Below are 18370 nucleotides of genomic sequence, written 5' to 3' on the forward strand. Positions count from 1 at the left end.
CTAAAGTGATTGAATTGGTATCAGTATCAAACACTGTCAACTTTTCCCGTACATGTGTTTTTGTGAGTTGAATTTGTGCACCATAATATGCTAATTTTCTCATAATTTTGTATTTTTCCTGCCACGCATGCTGCAAATCCACGTACCAATGGGTAATCATTTAATTTCCGCACCACCAAATTGCCCGGCAATGTTGAGAGCAAATTTGAAAATAATGCTTTTATTAAAATATACACTAAAATGAGTATAATACGAACTGAACATATACCTATCGGTATACTTAATATTTCGTGGCGTTACAAATTATCGTGTAGCTAATAATAAAGATATTCTATACATGTCCACACATATGATGTTGCCCAATATATGTATTTTTCAGACTTACAATTATTGAGCATAAAATAAACTTGTTTCTGCCGTAATATCTAGAAGCCAATATATAAAAATGAGATTATTTTATCCTATTTCATTATTTAGAAAAATCTATTTTTTATTAATTAAATACAAAACCATCTGTAGCTGAATTATGTGATTCCTGATTTTATTTCCATTTCCCAAAAATTCACTTTGTAGAGTCATAAAATACAATTTCATACGATATTTGTTCTCTTTAAATTCGTAACTTTACAACGTTTTCAAATAAATGTCTCATGAAATTACGCCTTATTATTTGTACTTTAGCACTCATTATATTTACAGTTTATTTTTTTTTCTATTCAACTCTTAAAGAGACCACACCCGATGTCTGGTGTCATGTTTTTCTCACATTGCCAACATAGGTACAATATGAAACGGCAACAAGCATCGAACCAGCCAGCCAACCAACTACAAAACAAATGATTATCAAATGATAGAATCACATGGTAAGCCGCACGCAGATGCATTACATTTCATCGGAACCCTAAGCCGCTACGTTAGCAGGAGCAACGCTCAACCAAGCACCAATAAAGCAACAAAACCATGTCATTTTTAATGGTAATGAATGAACACGATCGACAACAATTTATGTTACACCTGCGTGCATAAAATTCAAAACGAATCGAATGATGATTGCCGAATGTTTATTTTACTCTGTGGAAGAGGCAGTTGATAACGACACTCAAAAAACCATACATACTTGTATGTACATAATGCAGCCGCCAAGATAAATCCAATAGAAACACAAAAGGGGCCATGTAATCTTCAAAAACAGAAAAAGAAACGATGAACTAGCAATAGCCTAAAGCAGATGCTAGAAATAATTCAAATATGTACTCTTTGATATATGAATACAACCATATAACCATGTAATTAGCTGTGTGAGTGTGTGTGTATTTGTATGTACGACTGCATCCGCCGATAAGTAACCAAAAAAGGAAACAACAAACATGATTACCAAACCTCATAAAAAATCTACAATGTAACACAACACAACAACAAGAATTGTGTTTGATTAGAGACTAGCCTAGAACGCCCCGCATGCGCTCTGCCTGTTTGCAGATGTTTGCCCGGCTTCACAAATAAAAAATACAAAAATAAAACAAATCCTAATTACTTTTGACGCTCAAACTCTGTGTTCAACAAACATTTTGTGATGTCTGATCTTTGCTGTTGTTTGAATTGTTGAAGAAAATCGCACTTTTTAATTATTAACAAAAGCTTAGGCGTGTAGCAAAAACAACAATAATAGAACACTCAGTGAGGGGAGGAGTTATTTAGAAGTCTACCAGATTCCAAATATAGTCTACATATCATAAGACTCTTTTGGTAGACTACACACATTGTGGCATTCTTTTTTTCTTGTGTGTGTTCCTTCAGTCGAGAGAACAATTCGAAAAATATCATGGTGTGATATACATACACACACTACTCACGGCCATCTGATGAGAGTGAGAAAATTCATTAAACTCAAGCGTTAACAATTACACTTTGCAATGAAGTGAATGGCGAGAAAAATGGAGTTTCCCAAAACGGCAGACATTCATTAACAGGGGGCTTCTGCTGTAAAAACAAACAACACAATGAGAACTCACTCCCTTTTGTAACGGCAATTGGCTGTCTCACTCTCTCCCACTGTAATCTCTCGGCTTTATTCGTCTTAACGGGGGTTGTTTGTTAAACCAATCAGAAGACACCAAAGATGGCATGCTCTGAGCAGGTAGTTGTTTGTTGCCATATTGCCTGTGTGTGTGAGAAAAAGAGATGCAACATACAAGGGGACTTTGTTTGTGTAGGAGAGCCTTGTTGTTTTGCGTCGTTGTTGTTTGTCCTCTTCACCATGCAAAGAGAGATCTTGTTAAACTGGATTTTGTTTGAACAGTGTTAAGAACTAACTCATCTTCATAGAAGATCAGTTTGTTAAGAGACGTTTAGCCGTTCAGATCGTCGTTTGTGTTTATGAGAAGAATTAAAGTGACTTGTATGTGCCGTGTAGAAAATAAAACAAGTTATCATACAGAAACAAATTATATTAACTGAAATATCTAGAAAAAAAAAAGAATAATTGAAAAGCGTTTTTATATATGAAGAAAAATTGAAATTTATAATCAAAAGAAATATTAACAAAAAATACAATAGAAAATGTTTAACGTACACGATTTAATGGAATATCGCATGCAACAACAACTTGCCCAAGAGATTTATCGACAACAGATCATGCAACGCATACCAGGTAAGTTTGAAGAATAAAAACAGATATTGAGTACAAAAATTCCGACGGCAAAAGTTAAAAATAAAAATATAATAATTTAAAAACTATTTTTTTAATTAAAAGAACTGTTTGAAAAATAAGTCAATGTTAGAGAAAAAAATGTATAAATTAATTTGAATAATTGTTTATATTTATTAAATTAAAAAAATGTATAAATACAAATAATTATAAAATTCACAATGACAACTTTTAATAAAAATATATATTCAAAATATTCTAATTAAGAAATTGAATAATGCAAATATTTTTCGTAGCCAGATTCTATATATGACAAAATTTTTGTTTTTTTTATTGAAATATTATGTTATTTCTTACTACCTATTTCAGTCGAAAATGTTTCATTAATACATCACCCAACAAAGGGGGAATTCCATATTCACGCCATTGAGATTTTCGATTACATTCGCCTTATTATAAGATTTTTGGGAATTCCCAAATATTTTATAATAAGGACGAGAATAATTTAAGAATATTAATACGTTCATATTTTACATTAAGAAAATAAACAGAAAAATGTATAAATGTCCAAAATATTAAAACATTTTCTAACGAAATCAATATAATTTTTTAATGTCAAAGAAAAAATTGAACAAAATCTATAAAATTTAAAAATATTCTTAATTCCGATTTTGATCATTTCTAATCCCTTACTCTTTGTCTTCTTTCTGACAGATCCCTTTCCACCCATGCTGCCAATGCATGTACCCATGCCACATCATTTAATGGCCGCACCACCTCGTCCCAAGCTGCCCGGCAATGTTGAGGCCAAATTGGAAAATAATGATTTATGGCAACAATTTCATAAAATTGGCACCGAAATGATTATAACCAAAAGTGGAAGGTAAGTTGATATACATAATTCATTCTTTTTTGAATTTAAGATTTATTGATTTTTCAAATCCTAAACAAACACTTTTCCAAGTAGTATTCTTCAAACAAAACAAACAAACATTAAGGTGGCGCCTATGAATTAAACTGCAATCCTATTTAAATAATCACAAAAAAAGCAAAAACAATTTTGAAAATTTGAAGCGGTCATTTAAACTACCAGAGTTTACAATGCATACAAATAAAATCCTAAATAAATATACTACTTACGATAACAAACAATCCGTTCGATAAATATTGGAAAACATATCGTTTAGTCTGAACAAATATTTAAGAAATGGCGCCATTGAAAAGATTTTCAAACAGGTTAGATTTTCAAAATAAAAATAATTTCAGAAATTTTCTAAAATTTTAAACGATAACAAATTTATTGAAATCATTTTTTAATTTTACCAAAAAATCGATAATTTTTCCAATTTTTATCAAACGATAACAATTTTATCGAAATATTTTTTTTAAAACAAAAATGTAAATTAAACATTTTATGTATTTTAAAAATTTCCTCAAATTGTTTTCATATTTCTGAAGCAGAATTTTCATTCTTTTTAAAAATCCGTCTCAGCTATTTTCAGTTTTTAACATTGAAATATATTTTTAAAAAGAAATTAATCGAAATTAGGCTTAAAACAAATTTTCATTCATTTTTGAAATATTTTTCTTTTATTGAAAAAATAAAAATAATTCCCAATAATTATCATTAGTTACGCTTTTAATATCGTAACGAATAAGATTTTATTATTTTTTTTGTTGAATACGACTTTTTTCGGTACGACTTTGTTGTGGCAGAAACAAAACATTAAAAGCAACCTACTTGCTGGCGCCAGTAGGGTCATAAAACCAGCATTAGGTCTCTTTTATGGGCCCTTCATCATTTTCCAATTTTTCACAAAGACAGAAAAAATTACAACAACAAAAATCTAACCAAAAACACTTGTCCATAAGCGGAATGTGAATAGGAACGAGGAGGATAGCGGCAAGCGGGTTATTGTTGACAATAATACAGATTTTTTGTTTAGAGGAGAGCATTTTTTTCTGGACGGACAGATTGACAGACAGACATGGCTATGGTTATTATTTTTATTGACAAATATGAAGAGAAATATAAAAGAAAGGGTCAGTGCAAAGGCTAAGACTGATGCTGCCGCCAGGTGATCAACTACCTGAGATTTCACACATTTTTGTTGGAGTTGTTGTTGCTGTTGTGTGATATCACTAGATATGTTTTTCTTGTATAAAGGCAACCCGAAAGATTGTGACGTTGTCGTCGGCTTCTTTTAATAATTCATTAGGTCCATTGTTTTTTTGTTTTGTGATCGACAGAAAGAAGAATTTTCGATTCCATAAAGCAGGTAGCTGCCCAAAATCCACTAAATTACGACAGGCGACATTATTTATGTTGTTTCTGTGTGTGTTTAACATAACACAGAAATTAACATAATTATGTAGATTTTTCATTTAGTTTTTCTTACTGACAAAAATTGGGTATCGCATTCGGTTGGGCTGCTTTGGGTTGGGTAGGGTAGTCTTGTTGGAAGTGACCTACCTTTTTCCTACTAAAAGTTCGTTTTGGGTGAAATTGTGTTTGATTTTTTTTTTTCAAATGAGTATGTGTGTGTGTGTTAGTACACTTCATTAGTTAGTCATTAAAAATACATAAAAATGAAATTAGCCAAAAATCGACAGCAGCGGGTTCGAAGGTTCTCACAACTAATTGAATTCTTATGAAAAGGAAAAATAAATATTTTAGGGATAATAATTTTTAATTTGAAATTCTTAAAGGTAGTTTAAAAATAATTAAGGGAGATAGAAAATCAATTCTATAAAATATATATAAATATGTTTAGAATTTGTATAATTAAGAAGGGAAGGTTAAAAAATAATTGTTCAAAGGGAAATATTTTTGGAATCAGACAATATTTTTTTAATAAACATTTGTATTTTTAGCAGATCGATAAAGAAGTTTTCAAATATTTTTTTTTTTTTTTTTTTTTTTTTGAAACCATAAAAAATTTTTTACTCAGCTGAAAACAAATTAAAAATTTTCAAAATATATGTTGTTAATTGTCTTAATTTTCTTTCATAGAAAAATGTATTATTTTATTTTTTATAAAAATTCCCAAAATTTTCTTTGCCACATGTCTCAGCCCCTAAAAGTATGCCCCAATTTACAATTATTTTTATTTTACCTCTCAATAGTGTGTTTGTTACTTCTTAGTATTCCCGTCTAAACAATAATTAATCATTTTCTTAACAAGATTTGGTATCGTTTTAACTCCTTCCAAAAAAACCACAAGCCAAATTCCCCACAGTAACTACCCACATTTCAAATGTTGTTAACTTGTTTAGCCTTCTGGGCCTTGGGATTGAAATTTGTTCGATTGTCTGTCTGATCTGGCTGGCTGAGAGAATACACAAATCTGTCAAAAGGCGCCAGTACTCTTTTTTTCAATAACTCCTGCTGTTATAATAAAACACCCTACCTTGATGATGATCTTGATGATCATCATTCTCATGATGATAATTATATGCTGCCAAGTCATTTCACTTGTTTGTGTGTGAGACATAGAGATTTTGTTTGTTTGTTTTTTTTTGAACTCTACTCAAATGCAAAGCCACAAATCAATAGCCGGTTAACACCCAGTTTTTTGTTTGTAGAACATGATTCAGAAAAAAATAATAAAAAAGAAGAAGCAGATGTGATGGTGATAATATTTTCTTTTATTAATTTTATTTCTCTCCCTCTCTTTTGCTTTGCAGACGTATGTTCCCCTCAATGCGTGTATCGGTAACGGGCCTCGAAGAAGATACCCAATATTGTGTGCTTTTGGAAATGGTACCCATTGGCGATTGTCGCTACAAATTTTCCGGCTCACAATGGGTTCCAGCTGGCGGTGCCGAACCCCAATCGCCTCAAAGAATGTTTTTGCATCCCGACAGTCCCGCCAATGGTTCACATTGGCAATCCCAGGCCATACTCTTCAACAAGGTTAAACTAACCAATAATACCCTCGACAACAGTGGTCAGGTAGGTTTCCTCAACAAACCCCCAATTATTGGAATAGATTACTAATTTCATCATTCTTTTTTCTGCTTTCTTATAGATTGTTTTGGCCAGCATGCATAAATATCAACCACGTTTACACATCATCAAGACCTCGGATTTAACTCAGCTTCCATGGTCTCCCCAGCAAAATTTCGTTTTCCCCGAAACCGAATTCATTGCCGTGACTGCCTATCAGGTTAGTAGTAATAGTAGCAATATTTAAAATAAAAAACATACTTAAACTGTCTAGACAAAACTCCCTAACCAACAATGACACCACAGGACTCCACTCCACTGTGTAAAGTGACACTCAATGTTCCATTTCAGGACACTTTTCATTATCCTCATGTTTGAGGACAATTATTTAAATAAAAATGTCACGCCTAGCAAGGTCACACGCAACAGGATATTAAAATGACACATACACTCAGACACAATTCAAGTGATCACTTAATGTGACGCGTCACCATGCACTTAATGACGCTGACAGTAGTAGTGACGACATCAGTCGAACATCTCAGCTAATTACTGGCGGCAATTTTGACAATTTCAAGTGTTTTTGACACTCCCCGGAACCCGACCAATAACAAGAGACACTCAAAGAAGACTCCTCTCTCTCCTCCTCTATTTGAATAACATTATTAATGAATTATTTTCTCTTCTTCTCTTTATTTTTAGAATGATCGCATTACCAAACTAAAAATTGACAACAATCCCTTTGCCAAAGGTTTTCGTGAAACTGGTCAGTCAAAATGTAAAAGGAAGCTAATGTCGTCCTCCTCGTCAACATCGCCCTCATCCTCCAATTCCACACAAGGTGAAGAGAGTGATGATTGCCAATCTAAGACCGAAGATGATCGTTCCAGTGTTGGCAGTTATGAATCGCCCCAGCAAAAACGTTTAAGACCTTCGGAAAATTCCGACGAAGAGTCAGGCTACAGTTCATCACGTTCCTCTCGATCGATTTCACCACGTTTTGAGGAATATGCAACACAGCAACATCACTTACACCACCACCAACAACAACAACATTATGGTCATCAGTTATCCGCCTACTCTACCTCACCCACCTCATCGTTTTATCATCCCCAACAGCATTTAATGGCAACGGCATCATTGATGCAACATCCTCTGCAGACCCTGCTGAGAGATTCCCCACCAACACAGCAGACAACTATTTCTTCACCAGCAACATCTTCTCCCTCAACGGATAACACCGAAACTTCATCAAATACTTCATCGCCAACAACATCTCCCACACCTCCTGCCAATCAATCAAATTCCAACTCCCAGAAAAGAAATAATTTCAGCATTTCAGCTATTTTGGCATTTTAAGGTCGACTGTTTTTTTTTTTGGCTTGAGATTGGAATGTGATTCGTCGTCTTTTGTGTGGTGTGGAAATGCTGAGCATCTCTGCGCGCCCTCCCCCTTGCCCTATTCTCGTAAATTCTACCTTTCAAAGAATTTTAATTGTTAAACAGTAATCAAATGTTGTTAAATTAGTTTTTAGGTTAGTTTTTTAAGAAGACTCTTTGTAAACAAATTTAGTTTTAAGTTTAAACATTTAAGAATAAATAAAGAACAAAATAAATACAAATTGAATATGTTCTCTTTTATTAATTCGAAAAGCGAACAAGATAAGACGAATTATGGTGCGGAATAAGCACTTTCGAGCATCAGATCAAATAAGCGCTATTACCAATAATAAAATTAGCATCATAAAGTAGATTCGGATGTTCAGATATATTGCAGGAAAATCACCCGATGAAGATTTGTCCCTTGGAAACATTCGTTCCCAAAGTAAAAAGCAACAACAAGCAACGACAGGTCAAATGGGAATACGCAAAACAATTAACCGTATATGCACCTGATACTACTGGTCGGGCATGACATGGGACATAAATAGATTCGTTCGGAGCTTTAATTTCTGTCAACGCTATAAACCGTACCAAGTTACGCCGGCGGACAATGTTGGTTCCAGAGAAGCACTGGGTCACCGTTTGCACGGAAACACGATGTTCGTGATTTCCTTCGATAGTTTCTCGAAGGGAAACTGACTGCAGAATGTGTAGAGAAGGGGTTCCACGAAAGAATCTGCTCGCTATGGAACCCAAAAGATCCTCACAACCGACAATGGAAGTAATCTTAGCCGCATTTTCAGGAAATCCTTAGATGAAATCGAGGAACGCCACAACCATATTGCCCACAGGAAAATCCGATCGAAGTCGACACGATTAGTCCGGCCTATTTAACACAATGTCTCGAATCAAGACTATCAAAAACACTATACGACTTGTCTGTAGCCGGAACTGGACAAACCCTTAAAATTCCTGACGAGAGAGAGAGAGAGTAAGCGACTTGCAAGAAGTTTTTAAAATAGCCCGGAACCAACTCAGTCTGGAGGCTAAGGTACAGCGTCGACACTATAATCTCCGTCAGCGGCCTTGGAAACCTGTAATAGGGAAATGTATTGGTAATGCAGCACATGCACTTGAAATCAATAGAACAGTTCGCTGCTAAGTTGGTTTCAAAATGCCATGGGTCATTCGAAGCTATGGAATTTGAAGATTTTCGTTTTTTAAAAGATTTTTAAGAAAAATAATAAGGTTTGTAACTTTGCACATATATACAAGATTTTAATTTACAAAAAATGTTTGTTTTGTTGTTGTTTTTTGTAATTAAAGAAAAGTCATTATTTTTGATGGCGGGCATGATAACTCCTCACTGAAACATCGGAATCGGAAAATTCCAACGGTGTTAGGATTATCGACTTCGCTCGAAAAATTAACAAAATGGCGGACCTTTGAAAAAAATCGGAGATTTTCCAAAATATATGAAATTTGGAATCGATTGGGTGATTAGTTTTTGAATTATCGTGCCCGCCATTCGCAAAACCAATGTTTGGAGAAAAACACGTTTAAAGTTTTAAGAAGCCCTTCAGCCGTCACTTGATGCTGACACAATAAATCGGCTATATCTTCAAGAGTCCTTGAGATTTTCTCTTGAAATTGAAATGACACCGAAATGGGGGGTCCCCTTAAGTGATCTCAAACTATTTGTAGCTTATTAACGTTTTCCCATTTACAGATTATACCATAACCATAGAAATGAGAACCAAAGCAACATTGAAGAAAGTTATTGATGGGCCAATCACCAAACAGTGTCAGATTCGCCTAAACCTGTTGACGACCGGGGCCTCCTCCAGGTAATGGGGGACCGAAAAGCTCAACCCTTCCCGAGACCACTGGCAATTCTAGAATGCCCAGGAATCACCGAGGAAGTCGCTTCACCAGATACCAAACACTCCGTCCCCTGTGGTATCGCCGCAGTTGGCGCAGGCGATGATTGGAGTTGATTAATTTTAAGTCCGGTCCCTGCTAAATACATTGGGCCCCCTGTATAACCTCCGGGCACGGCATCCAGGATAATTCGCCTAGCTTTCTATATATTGTCGGTAGCCCAGGGAGAAACGTCTCCTATCTGCAATAACTATGGGAAGGGGTCCCAAAACCAGAAACCTCAAGACCTTCGGCTAATTTGGAAGCTGCACAAGTTATAGAAGGATTGTTGTTGATTGTTCCTGTGGTGGTCTTGCCGAATGGGCCATGTTTCAAGACACGGTCAGGGAACTCTAAACGTACCTCAAGGCTGCCATATAACTACATAGACAGGCAATCAGTATAAATAATTAGTGACTTGGTTAGCTTGAAGGGAAAATGTGACGACTAAAAATCGTTACACTCAGTTATTCTCTTGTGACAAGTGTATCAAAACACATTCCAGTTATTCCGTGAAGAAAAACGTGTGAAAAGCGAATTCTGTGCTAGAACAATGAATCAAACACATCGAAACATATTTAACAAATTTCTATAGCCATCATAGTGTACTTATCCAGGCGTCTGTTCCCAAAAGTATTACAACTCTTTAGTAGAATCCTTCCATGCTTGAGCTTAATAAGCTATCTTGCCGTAAAATCCGTTCGGGACCTTGATTGAATACTTACTAATGTCTCTTGCCGTTGAATCCTGAGTATATTTCACCCCCTTTGGAATAGTTCCACTTATTCAAAACCTAGTTGAGGCATCCGACTTCCAGCGATTGTGAGTGTACTTATCAGGGTCTCTAAATTCACATTCCTCGCATAGAGAACTTATCCAGGTTTCTTGTACCATATTCCTTCCTCGCCAAGGACGGCTCGACATTGAAAGGCGGCTAAGCTGACAATAAATATCGGACAAACGGAGACCCCCTAGTAATAAATCATAGCTTAAGTTAGCTTAGTGTTCAAAACTTGGATCTAAAAAACATTTTTTAGAATATAAACATCAGTCTCTCACTCTCGCATATAAACAAGTTTTTCTTTTGCAAAGCGTTGGCCCCCAATCTTACTCCAGCCCGAGAGAAAACCTGTCGTAGCACTTCCCACATATTGATGTCTTGAGAACCCTTTTGTTCAAACTAAATAGTGTGTAAAGACGGTCAGCAATCCTTATATCCGATGCTCCTAGAAGTACTTCTAACGTTGCTCTGAATGGAATCATAAATCTTTAACAGCTTGATTTGTTGATTAGTTTTCAAGCAACCAGAAATGCCTTTAGGTTAAAGTAGATAGGCAGGTGTCGATATTCCCTCTATGGAAATGTGATATCCTAAACTTGACAGGAAATTACGGACTTTGTCATAGTCAAAACTTAAGTAATTATATGTCCCTCGACTCGACTTTAAGAAATATAAAATTGTCATACCAAACAGAATGTCCTGTCAAAATATACAGATATTTCAAAAATAGGAGAAGGCGCATGTGCGGGGGTTTTCTGTAAAGAACTTTCAATCAAGAACTCTTAAAAAATAAGCGACAAATGTCATGTTTTTTAATCAGAGATTTTATTTTAATCAGAGATCTTGAAAGCGGTGTGCATTAGTGACACGGGACTGGTGACTATATTTGTCAGGCGGTTGTTAAAGTAGTCAAATAATCGACTACAAACTCTAGATCGTTCATAATTGTAAATCAGCTCTGCGGGATATACGATATTTTGTTAGACTTTATTAAGTTCCAGGTCGTGTCGGTATAAAGGGAAGTGGATAATAATACTGTCGGACCTCCTCTTAGCTACCACTTTGCTATGATCAGCAAGATTTATAGCGAGAAAACGAAAACAAGATGGAAAGATAACTTTGTGTATCGTTACTGGTCATTCCAGAATCAGTTCTTTTTTTAAGTGGGGTATTAAGGAGGTGGAACACTACAGACTATGCGAGGTTGAATTGGAGACGAAAACGACCTAACATCTACGACCTAACAAGACATCAATTTTTTGAGTTTTGTTTTTATGCCTTTTTATGTCATTCATTGTGATCTATGCTTTGCAACCGAAGACATCAATTTTTTTCGTTAGATATGTGATAGACACGCTAAAGTTTTTCTCCGTGATAGACCCCAAAAGCATTTACAAATTTGACAACATCTTGTCATGGTTGAACATTTTTTTAAATTGCGTATGAAGTAAATATAATATCCTATTTGATCATTTGTGTCCATCACTCACTCCTCTCCACAGATAACCAATTTTTTGGATGTCCTGTCACAATCTATATTTCCGATTGATGCTTGCTAAATAGATTTTTTACCCTCAGCATTATGGCTAATGTTTCGATTCGAAGTATAGATTTTAGACACCAAAATGGTGTCAAATCGAATGATCTTGGAAACCAGTTAATATCGTCACGATGAGGAATTACGCTGCATTGAAACCACACATTCTACAAACAGTACTCTTCAACAGCAACAAAAAATCGATTATTATATACTCCGAATTGAAGGTGACATCCGTTCGATTGTCGTTTTCGACGAAGTAATGTCCAATCACATCATCGGACCAAAGAGCGCACCAAACTGTGACTTTTTCTGGATGTAATGCCGATCTTCAATTAATTAAGGATTTTCTGACCAATAGACCAATGTTTGTAAATACATTCGGAGATCCCGCTTATTTTTTTGTAGTGTTAAAGTTCTTAACCTAGTTTTCCATCTTTACTGTCTGTAATTTGGTATTTAAATTTTTAAGAGTATGAACTACCTATTAGCAGTCTGTTTACAATGCCATTGTCTCCATTTTTTGCTGGAGGATATAAAAATCACCACGTTTTAACATGTTTTAAATTAAAGCGATTTAATATGGTTTGTAGTCGTAATCTGGCCAAAGTAGCCGATTTTTAATACAACATTAAAGCATGCTAAATTGGTTGCTTGTAAGTTAAATATCTATTTTTATTCAGATTGCTTCACATGATTGAAATCTATTGTTTATATAATTAGTAGGAAACATAACAGTAAAAATTTATATAGCAAATTTTTATTACTCCAAAAAAAAATCCAGTTATGTTTCGAAAGCATGCCAGATGTAGTTTTTTTATAGAGCACCAGCGCCAGAAAGTTGTCTTCAAAGGTGTTAAACATTGTGATATTTAAATTAAATTTTTTAAATATTATTTTTTTGTTATTGTAGTCGGATCGTAAATATGGGTAGCATCTACATTTGTTTTGTTTTAAACCAGACTGAGTACTTTTTATTGCCGATGGTTTATTTTACGAGTTTAATAACCTCTTTTATTGTCTGTTGAGATGTTGCTGTTGTTGTTGTTGCCGGTCCCTTCACTCCACAATACGAATTGATCTAGTCCAGTATGTTATTAATAAACGACCAATAAACATAGGTGAGAACAGAACTGGTCCACACAACAACAACAACAACCACGACAGCAACACAATTCGCAGCAAGCGGCAACGATAAAACGATGTGATATTTTATAAAAATAATCATTTGACATTTTTTGTTTCTGTTGCCGTAGAAAATAATGGTAAAGTTCGGTGATAAACCTAATGAATCCGAAGGTGCTGGGTGCTGCTGAATAGAAAACAAAAAGCTTTCATATGCAAATCGATATCGCTTTTGACAATTCATTAGACACCATACAGCTACTGCCATTGCCACCCAACCAACACCATATGTTGTGTGGAGTGGATGTCGGATCGTTTGTTTTGTGGACTTAGGCTCATAAACCCTAATCCACAGCGAATGAGGTAAACGATTTTGAACAGATACACTCAAGCAAAATGAGTCATTGAAAATAAAAGTATTGGATACATACCATAATGGAATTAGTAACCACTGACGGGTTACTACGCTATAGCGGTAATAGGCAGATTATTTGTTAGTCATTATGCGGCATTCTGCGGGTTTAGAGTGCAAAACATCGACGTAGCCAGAGTAAATTTATGTTTGCAACAGTGAATTTTTTCATTTTTTACTAGCGGCGATTCTGCCACAGTTACATATCGTGCTTTATGAGGAGACTATGGAAGTGCCCGCTACTTCGTATGCGGAATGGGTATACAAAACATATAAATAATATTTTATATGGAAATTCTGAATTCTGTATAATTTTTTGCATTATAATTCCGAATTCCACCTCTTTTCCTACATCTAATGTGAAGTATATAATTATTTATTATTTAGTACTCTTTATACACATATGCACTAATTTCCGAATTTTTTTTTCTTATTTCCATTATACAGATTTAAAAGTGATCAGAATTCCAATTATATATTTTAGCAAATGTCAACAGGTTCCACATTTTGTTCCATTAAGCAATTTTCGACCAAATAAGTACAAATTTTCAAGACTACATCCATATATCAATCGTTCTTCTAATTTTACTACATTTAGTACTTTTACCCATAAGTACGAATTTCCAAAACTACCTCAATCCTACACTCCAACAGTAATTTTTATTCCAAAATTCAGGAATTCAGCTCTACCAGTTTACACAAAATCAAATTGTACCAAATTTAGCACCCTTTACTTTAACTTTAAAAACAACCCCAAAATCTCAGTTCTATATTCCAACAGTAATCATTATTCCAAATTTTAGGATTCCCGCTCACACAAAATAAATTGTACCATTAGTATCCATTAGTACAAAATTCCAATACTACCTTAATCCTGTAATAATCCTTCCAAATTTAAGTTTTCCATCTCTATCCGTATCAATGACGAATTTTCAAAACTACCGACATATCTCTATCCTGCACTCCAACTGTAATTTTAATTCAAAATTTCATGATCTCAGCCCTATCCGTTCGCACTAAAACTATTTGGTACCATTTAGTACTTTTTGTTTCTATAATTAAGAATTTCCTAAATTACCTCAACCCTACGCTCCAACAGTAATTTTAATTCCAAAATTCTGGAGTCCAGCTTTATCCGTTCACATATAATCAATTGAAGTACATGATTGAAGTAGTGTTGGAAATTCGAACTTATAATACCAAAAGTACTAAATGGTACTAAATATGGTACAATTTGAATCAATGTGAACGGATAGGGCTGGGATCCTGACATTAATGATTAAAATGACTGTTGTAAAGAAAACCGTACTTACGCTTACGAAAAGTAATAAATGGTACTAAATTTGGAACTATTTGGACTTTCGTGAACGGGTAGAGCAGGAATCCTGAATGTTGCAACTAAGATTACTGTCGGAGTGTAGGATTGGCATAGTTTTGGAATATGGGTATGAAAAGTACAGAATGGTACCAAATCTGGTACAATTTGGATTTTGGTCAACAGTAGACCTAAATTTGGACTAAAGATTACTATTTGAAAGCAGGATCGTGGTACTTTTGATAATTATGAGTACGACAAGTACTAAATTTGATACAATTTGGACTTTGGTGGAATAAGAATTACTGTTAGAGTGTAGGATGTATTTTTAGAAATTCTTACTTTTGAGTAAGAAAAGTCCTAAATGGCTGGACTCCTGAGATTTGGGAGTGTAGAATTGAGCTATGGAGACAGCTTTGGAAATTCGAATTTATGTGTACGAATAGTACAAAATGCACTAAATTTGGAACAATTTGGATTTGGGTTACTGAGAGAGCTGGAAACCTAAAATTTGGAATGTTGGCCACAGGCGGAGTGTTAAAAATAATTCCAATGGGTTTTTGGTACTAACTGGTACTAAATTTAGTGCAATTAGAAGTACGATTGATATATGGAGGTAGTCTTCAAATCAGACAGTATTCACGATTTCCACATAAAATATTATTGCTTTGTTTTGTCTTATTTTCCGCATACGAAGTAGCGGGCACTTCGCTAGTTTAATACATATTCCAATATGGAGTTACCTTTTACGTGTGTATGTATCACTGCTTTGCCATTGGCAATTGAGGTTCCGTCTATTGCATTACAAAAAAATTGAAAATTGTTTGGAACAAATGCTTTACAGTTTAATTGTGGAATATTAAATTCTGGACTTTTTGGAAATATAATCTTATATTGCAATTGTCCATTTCAATGAAATTTAGCATTAGGGTTCGTCTATACTAGTTCCTAATATTAACCCTTTGAGCCCCGAATTTCTGTTCACAGATTTAATGCAACTATCCTAAAAAGGATATGCACAAAATTTTACATCACTACATCTTTGTATTCGGGAGATACAGTACATTCTTTCGGAAAAATTTAAGTTCAATATCAAGAAAATCAAATGCAAAATCACCAGAGAAAATAATTTTAAATTGTTCTCTATATTAATATTTACAAGAATCAAAAATAATTCTGATGACAATTTGAATAAGAAGCGATTTAAGTAATTTGGACAGTATACACAAATTAGTACTGTACACAAATTTACTACATTGAAAAGTTCATAACATTACGAAAATGTTGATTTTTTTGATTTTTCTTTTGATATGTGTCGTCCATAATCAGGTCTTGACATATGAAACCCAAATAATAAATATCTACTAGCTGCATATTAAATATAAGCTCTAGAACATTTTGTTGCCTTTGGGCAACATTGGACCACAAAGGGTTAATATCCCGCGATAGTACCACATATTGTCATAATATTTTTTCGAGTGTACTCTTAACAAAGATGATTCCGAAACCTATTCATAGGGAAATTATTCTTGGTGACAATGTGTACAGAACAAGGCGTTAAATATTCAGTCTAAAAGAAATTAAAAAAAAACGAAAAAATCCAGTGATTCCGCACAAAAGCAACGATTTAAAGCCATTTAGACGAAACTGCCTCCTCGGCACTTCTCCCCCAGACAAAAGCCTAGTTTGCTATGGTGGCCATAATTTAGCATTGGCTATGGCATTGCGGTTTGTTACGATTCTATTTACGAGAGGAAAAAACCCCACGAATAGGAATTCGACAAAGATTTCTTATTATGGGCCAAAGAGCCAAAGTAAAACCGAGAGAACAAAAGCGGCAGTTTGGCTTTTAAGCCGTCTTAACAAAGTCCAGTAGTTAAAACAATTTCTGGTGATAAGACATCCATTATGAACAGCAGTTTGACGGCTTTTAGAAGTCTTTTAACTTTGCCGCACATTGGCTGGCGGTGGCTGGTTGACGTTTTCCGTTTTTGTCCACAGTTTCATTAGTAACTCTTTACAGTTGTTATGAAATAACAACAAAGACAACAACGACGGCGACAACAACACCATCACCACCGATCACAAACGCATAAAACAAAGTGAAATAAATTGAGACAAAGTTGTGAGGGTAAATTCTCTAAGCCAAGAGAGTCACCAAGGAATGTTGTATTGCTTTCCTTACCCCCACTTTCTGTCCTGCAACCGCCTTTTAATGATTACAGCAACTGGGAGACACATTTGTCGCTTTTCACTGATAAGAAGTTCGAAATGCATTTCGAACTGAAGGTTCGTTCGCTTTGGTTCGTTTGGCTCGTCTTGCTTGTCGTATAAAGGTGTAGAAATAACATGTTTAAATATTAGCTGGCAGCAACAACCACAACATCAAATGTGAACCAGACCACCATCACCATAACCTTAAATGCTGGAAGGTTGCATGCGGTGCACCAATTCCATTCCACTTTGCTCCGATGACTACTTCATCGGCTCATTGTGTGATAAGACCATAAAAATCTTTACGCTTTCGAATCTTGGTGTGCGGTCGGCTCGATCGCTTGAGTCAGTGCTGTTGGTGGCGTGGAATCTTTTTTCGGTGGCGCCATGATTTGAGCATTTCAGTATTTCTGATATGATTTCTCAAAAAGCGAAAACCAATTTTCAATTAACAAAAAAAAATAAATAAATAAAAAAACAACAACAGTAACCCAAAAAACCCAATCGCCATCTCGTGATGCTACTGCTGAGGTCAAGTTTTTTTTATAGGAATGCAACATCATTTTACAATGATTAGCATAACGTAAACGGGGGGAAATGTGTAGGATGTGGTTGTCGTAGATGAAAAAATCAAATGAAATAGCTACCATAAAATTCAAAATATATTGACTAGCAACTATTCCCGTTTCATAATTAGTGGTGGTTAATTAAAAATGAATAACATTTTGTGAAGTTTTCTATTTGACAACGGAAGCAAAAGGCGTTTTGTTTTTATTTCAACGGATATTGCAATGGATTTAGAGATTCCCCAAAAAAGTGAAGGTTTTCATGAAATATCTACCCACACTTTCCTGGCTGAGATTGGCATTTTAAAATTAAAATATTTGTTGTTGTTTTATTATTTCGATCTTTTATTTGCAGGGATTAAGTAATATTAGTAGAGAATAGCAAACACTTCGGTCCCCGGCATTGAAGAACAGTTTGAATATTCAGCTGGGGTATAAAGAAAATGGCGTATAAATCAAATTTGCCTAGTCTTACAATTGTAGTGGCGACTTATTATAAATTTGGACATAATTGGACATGC

The 18370-nt window shown here is 34.7% G+C and overlaps 1 protein-coding gene across 1 annotated transcript; it reads left to right on the plus strand.

The window, feature by feature from the left end:
• Positions 1-2546: 2546 nt before the first annotated feature.
• LOC133325997 (T-box transcription factor TBX3-like) lies at positions 2547-7955 on the plus strand. The gene is made up of 5 exons (XM_061534675.1): positions 2547-2650; positions 3362-3530; positions 6335-6602; positions 6679-6816; positions 7299-7955. The coding sequence occupies exons 1-5, from the start codon at positions 2560-2562 to the stop codon at positions 7953-7955; spliced, it is 1323 nt and encodes a 440-aa protein (XP_061390659.1). The 5' UTR covers positions 2547-2559.
• Positions 7956-18370: the final 10415 nt, after the last annotated feature.

Source organism: Musca vetustissima, unplaced genomic scaffold (assembly GCF_032173495.1).
Source record: "Musca vetustissima isolate MV318-11 ecotype Yass unplaced genomic scaffold, APGP_CSIRO_Mvet_v1 utg2070, whole genome shotgun sequence".
NCBI lineage: Eukaryota > Metazoa > Arthropoda > Insecta > Diptera > Muscidae > Musca > Musca vetustissima.

What these genes read in the sequence shown, in the direction of transcription:
- LOC133325997 (XM_061534675.1), top strand. Translation starts at nt 2,560, where the DNA reads ATGTTTAACGTACACGATTTAATGGAATATCGCATGCAACAACAACTT. An exon ending in ATTATAACCAAAAGTGGAAG is followed by an intron (nt 3,531 to 6,334) that starts GTAAGTTGATAT and finishes TTTGCTTTGCAG; the next exon opens with ACGTATGTTCCCCTCAATGC. An exon ending in TTGCCGTGACTGCCTATCAG is followed by an intron (nt 6,817 to 7,298) that starts GTTAGTAGTAAT and finishes CTTTATTTTTAG; the next exon opens with AATGATCGCATTACCAAACT.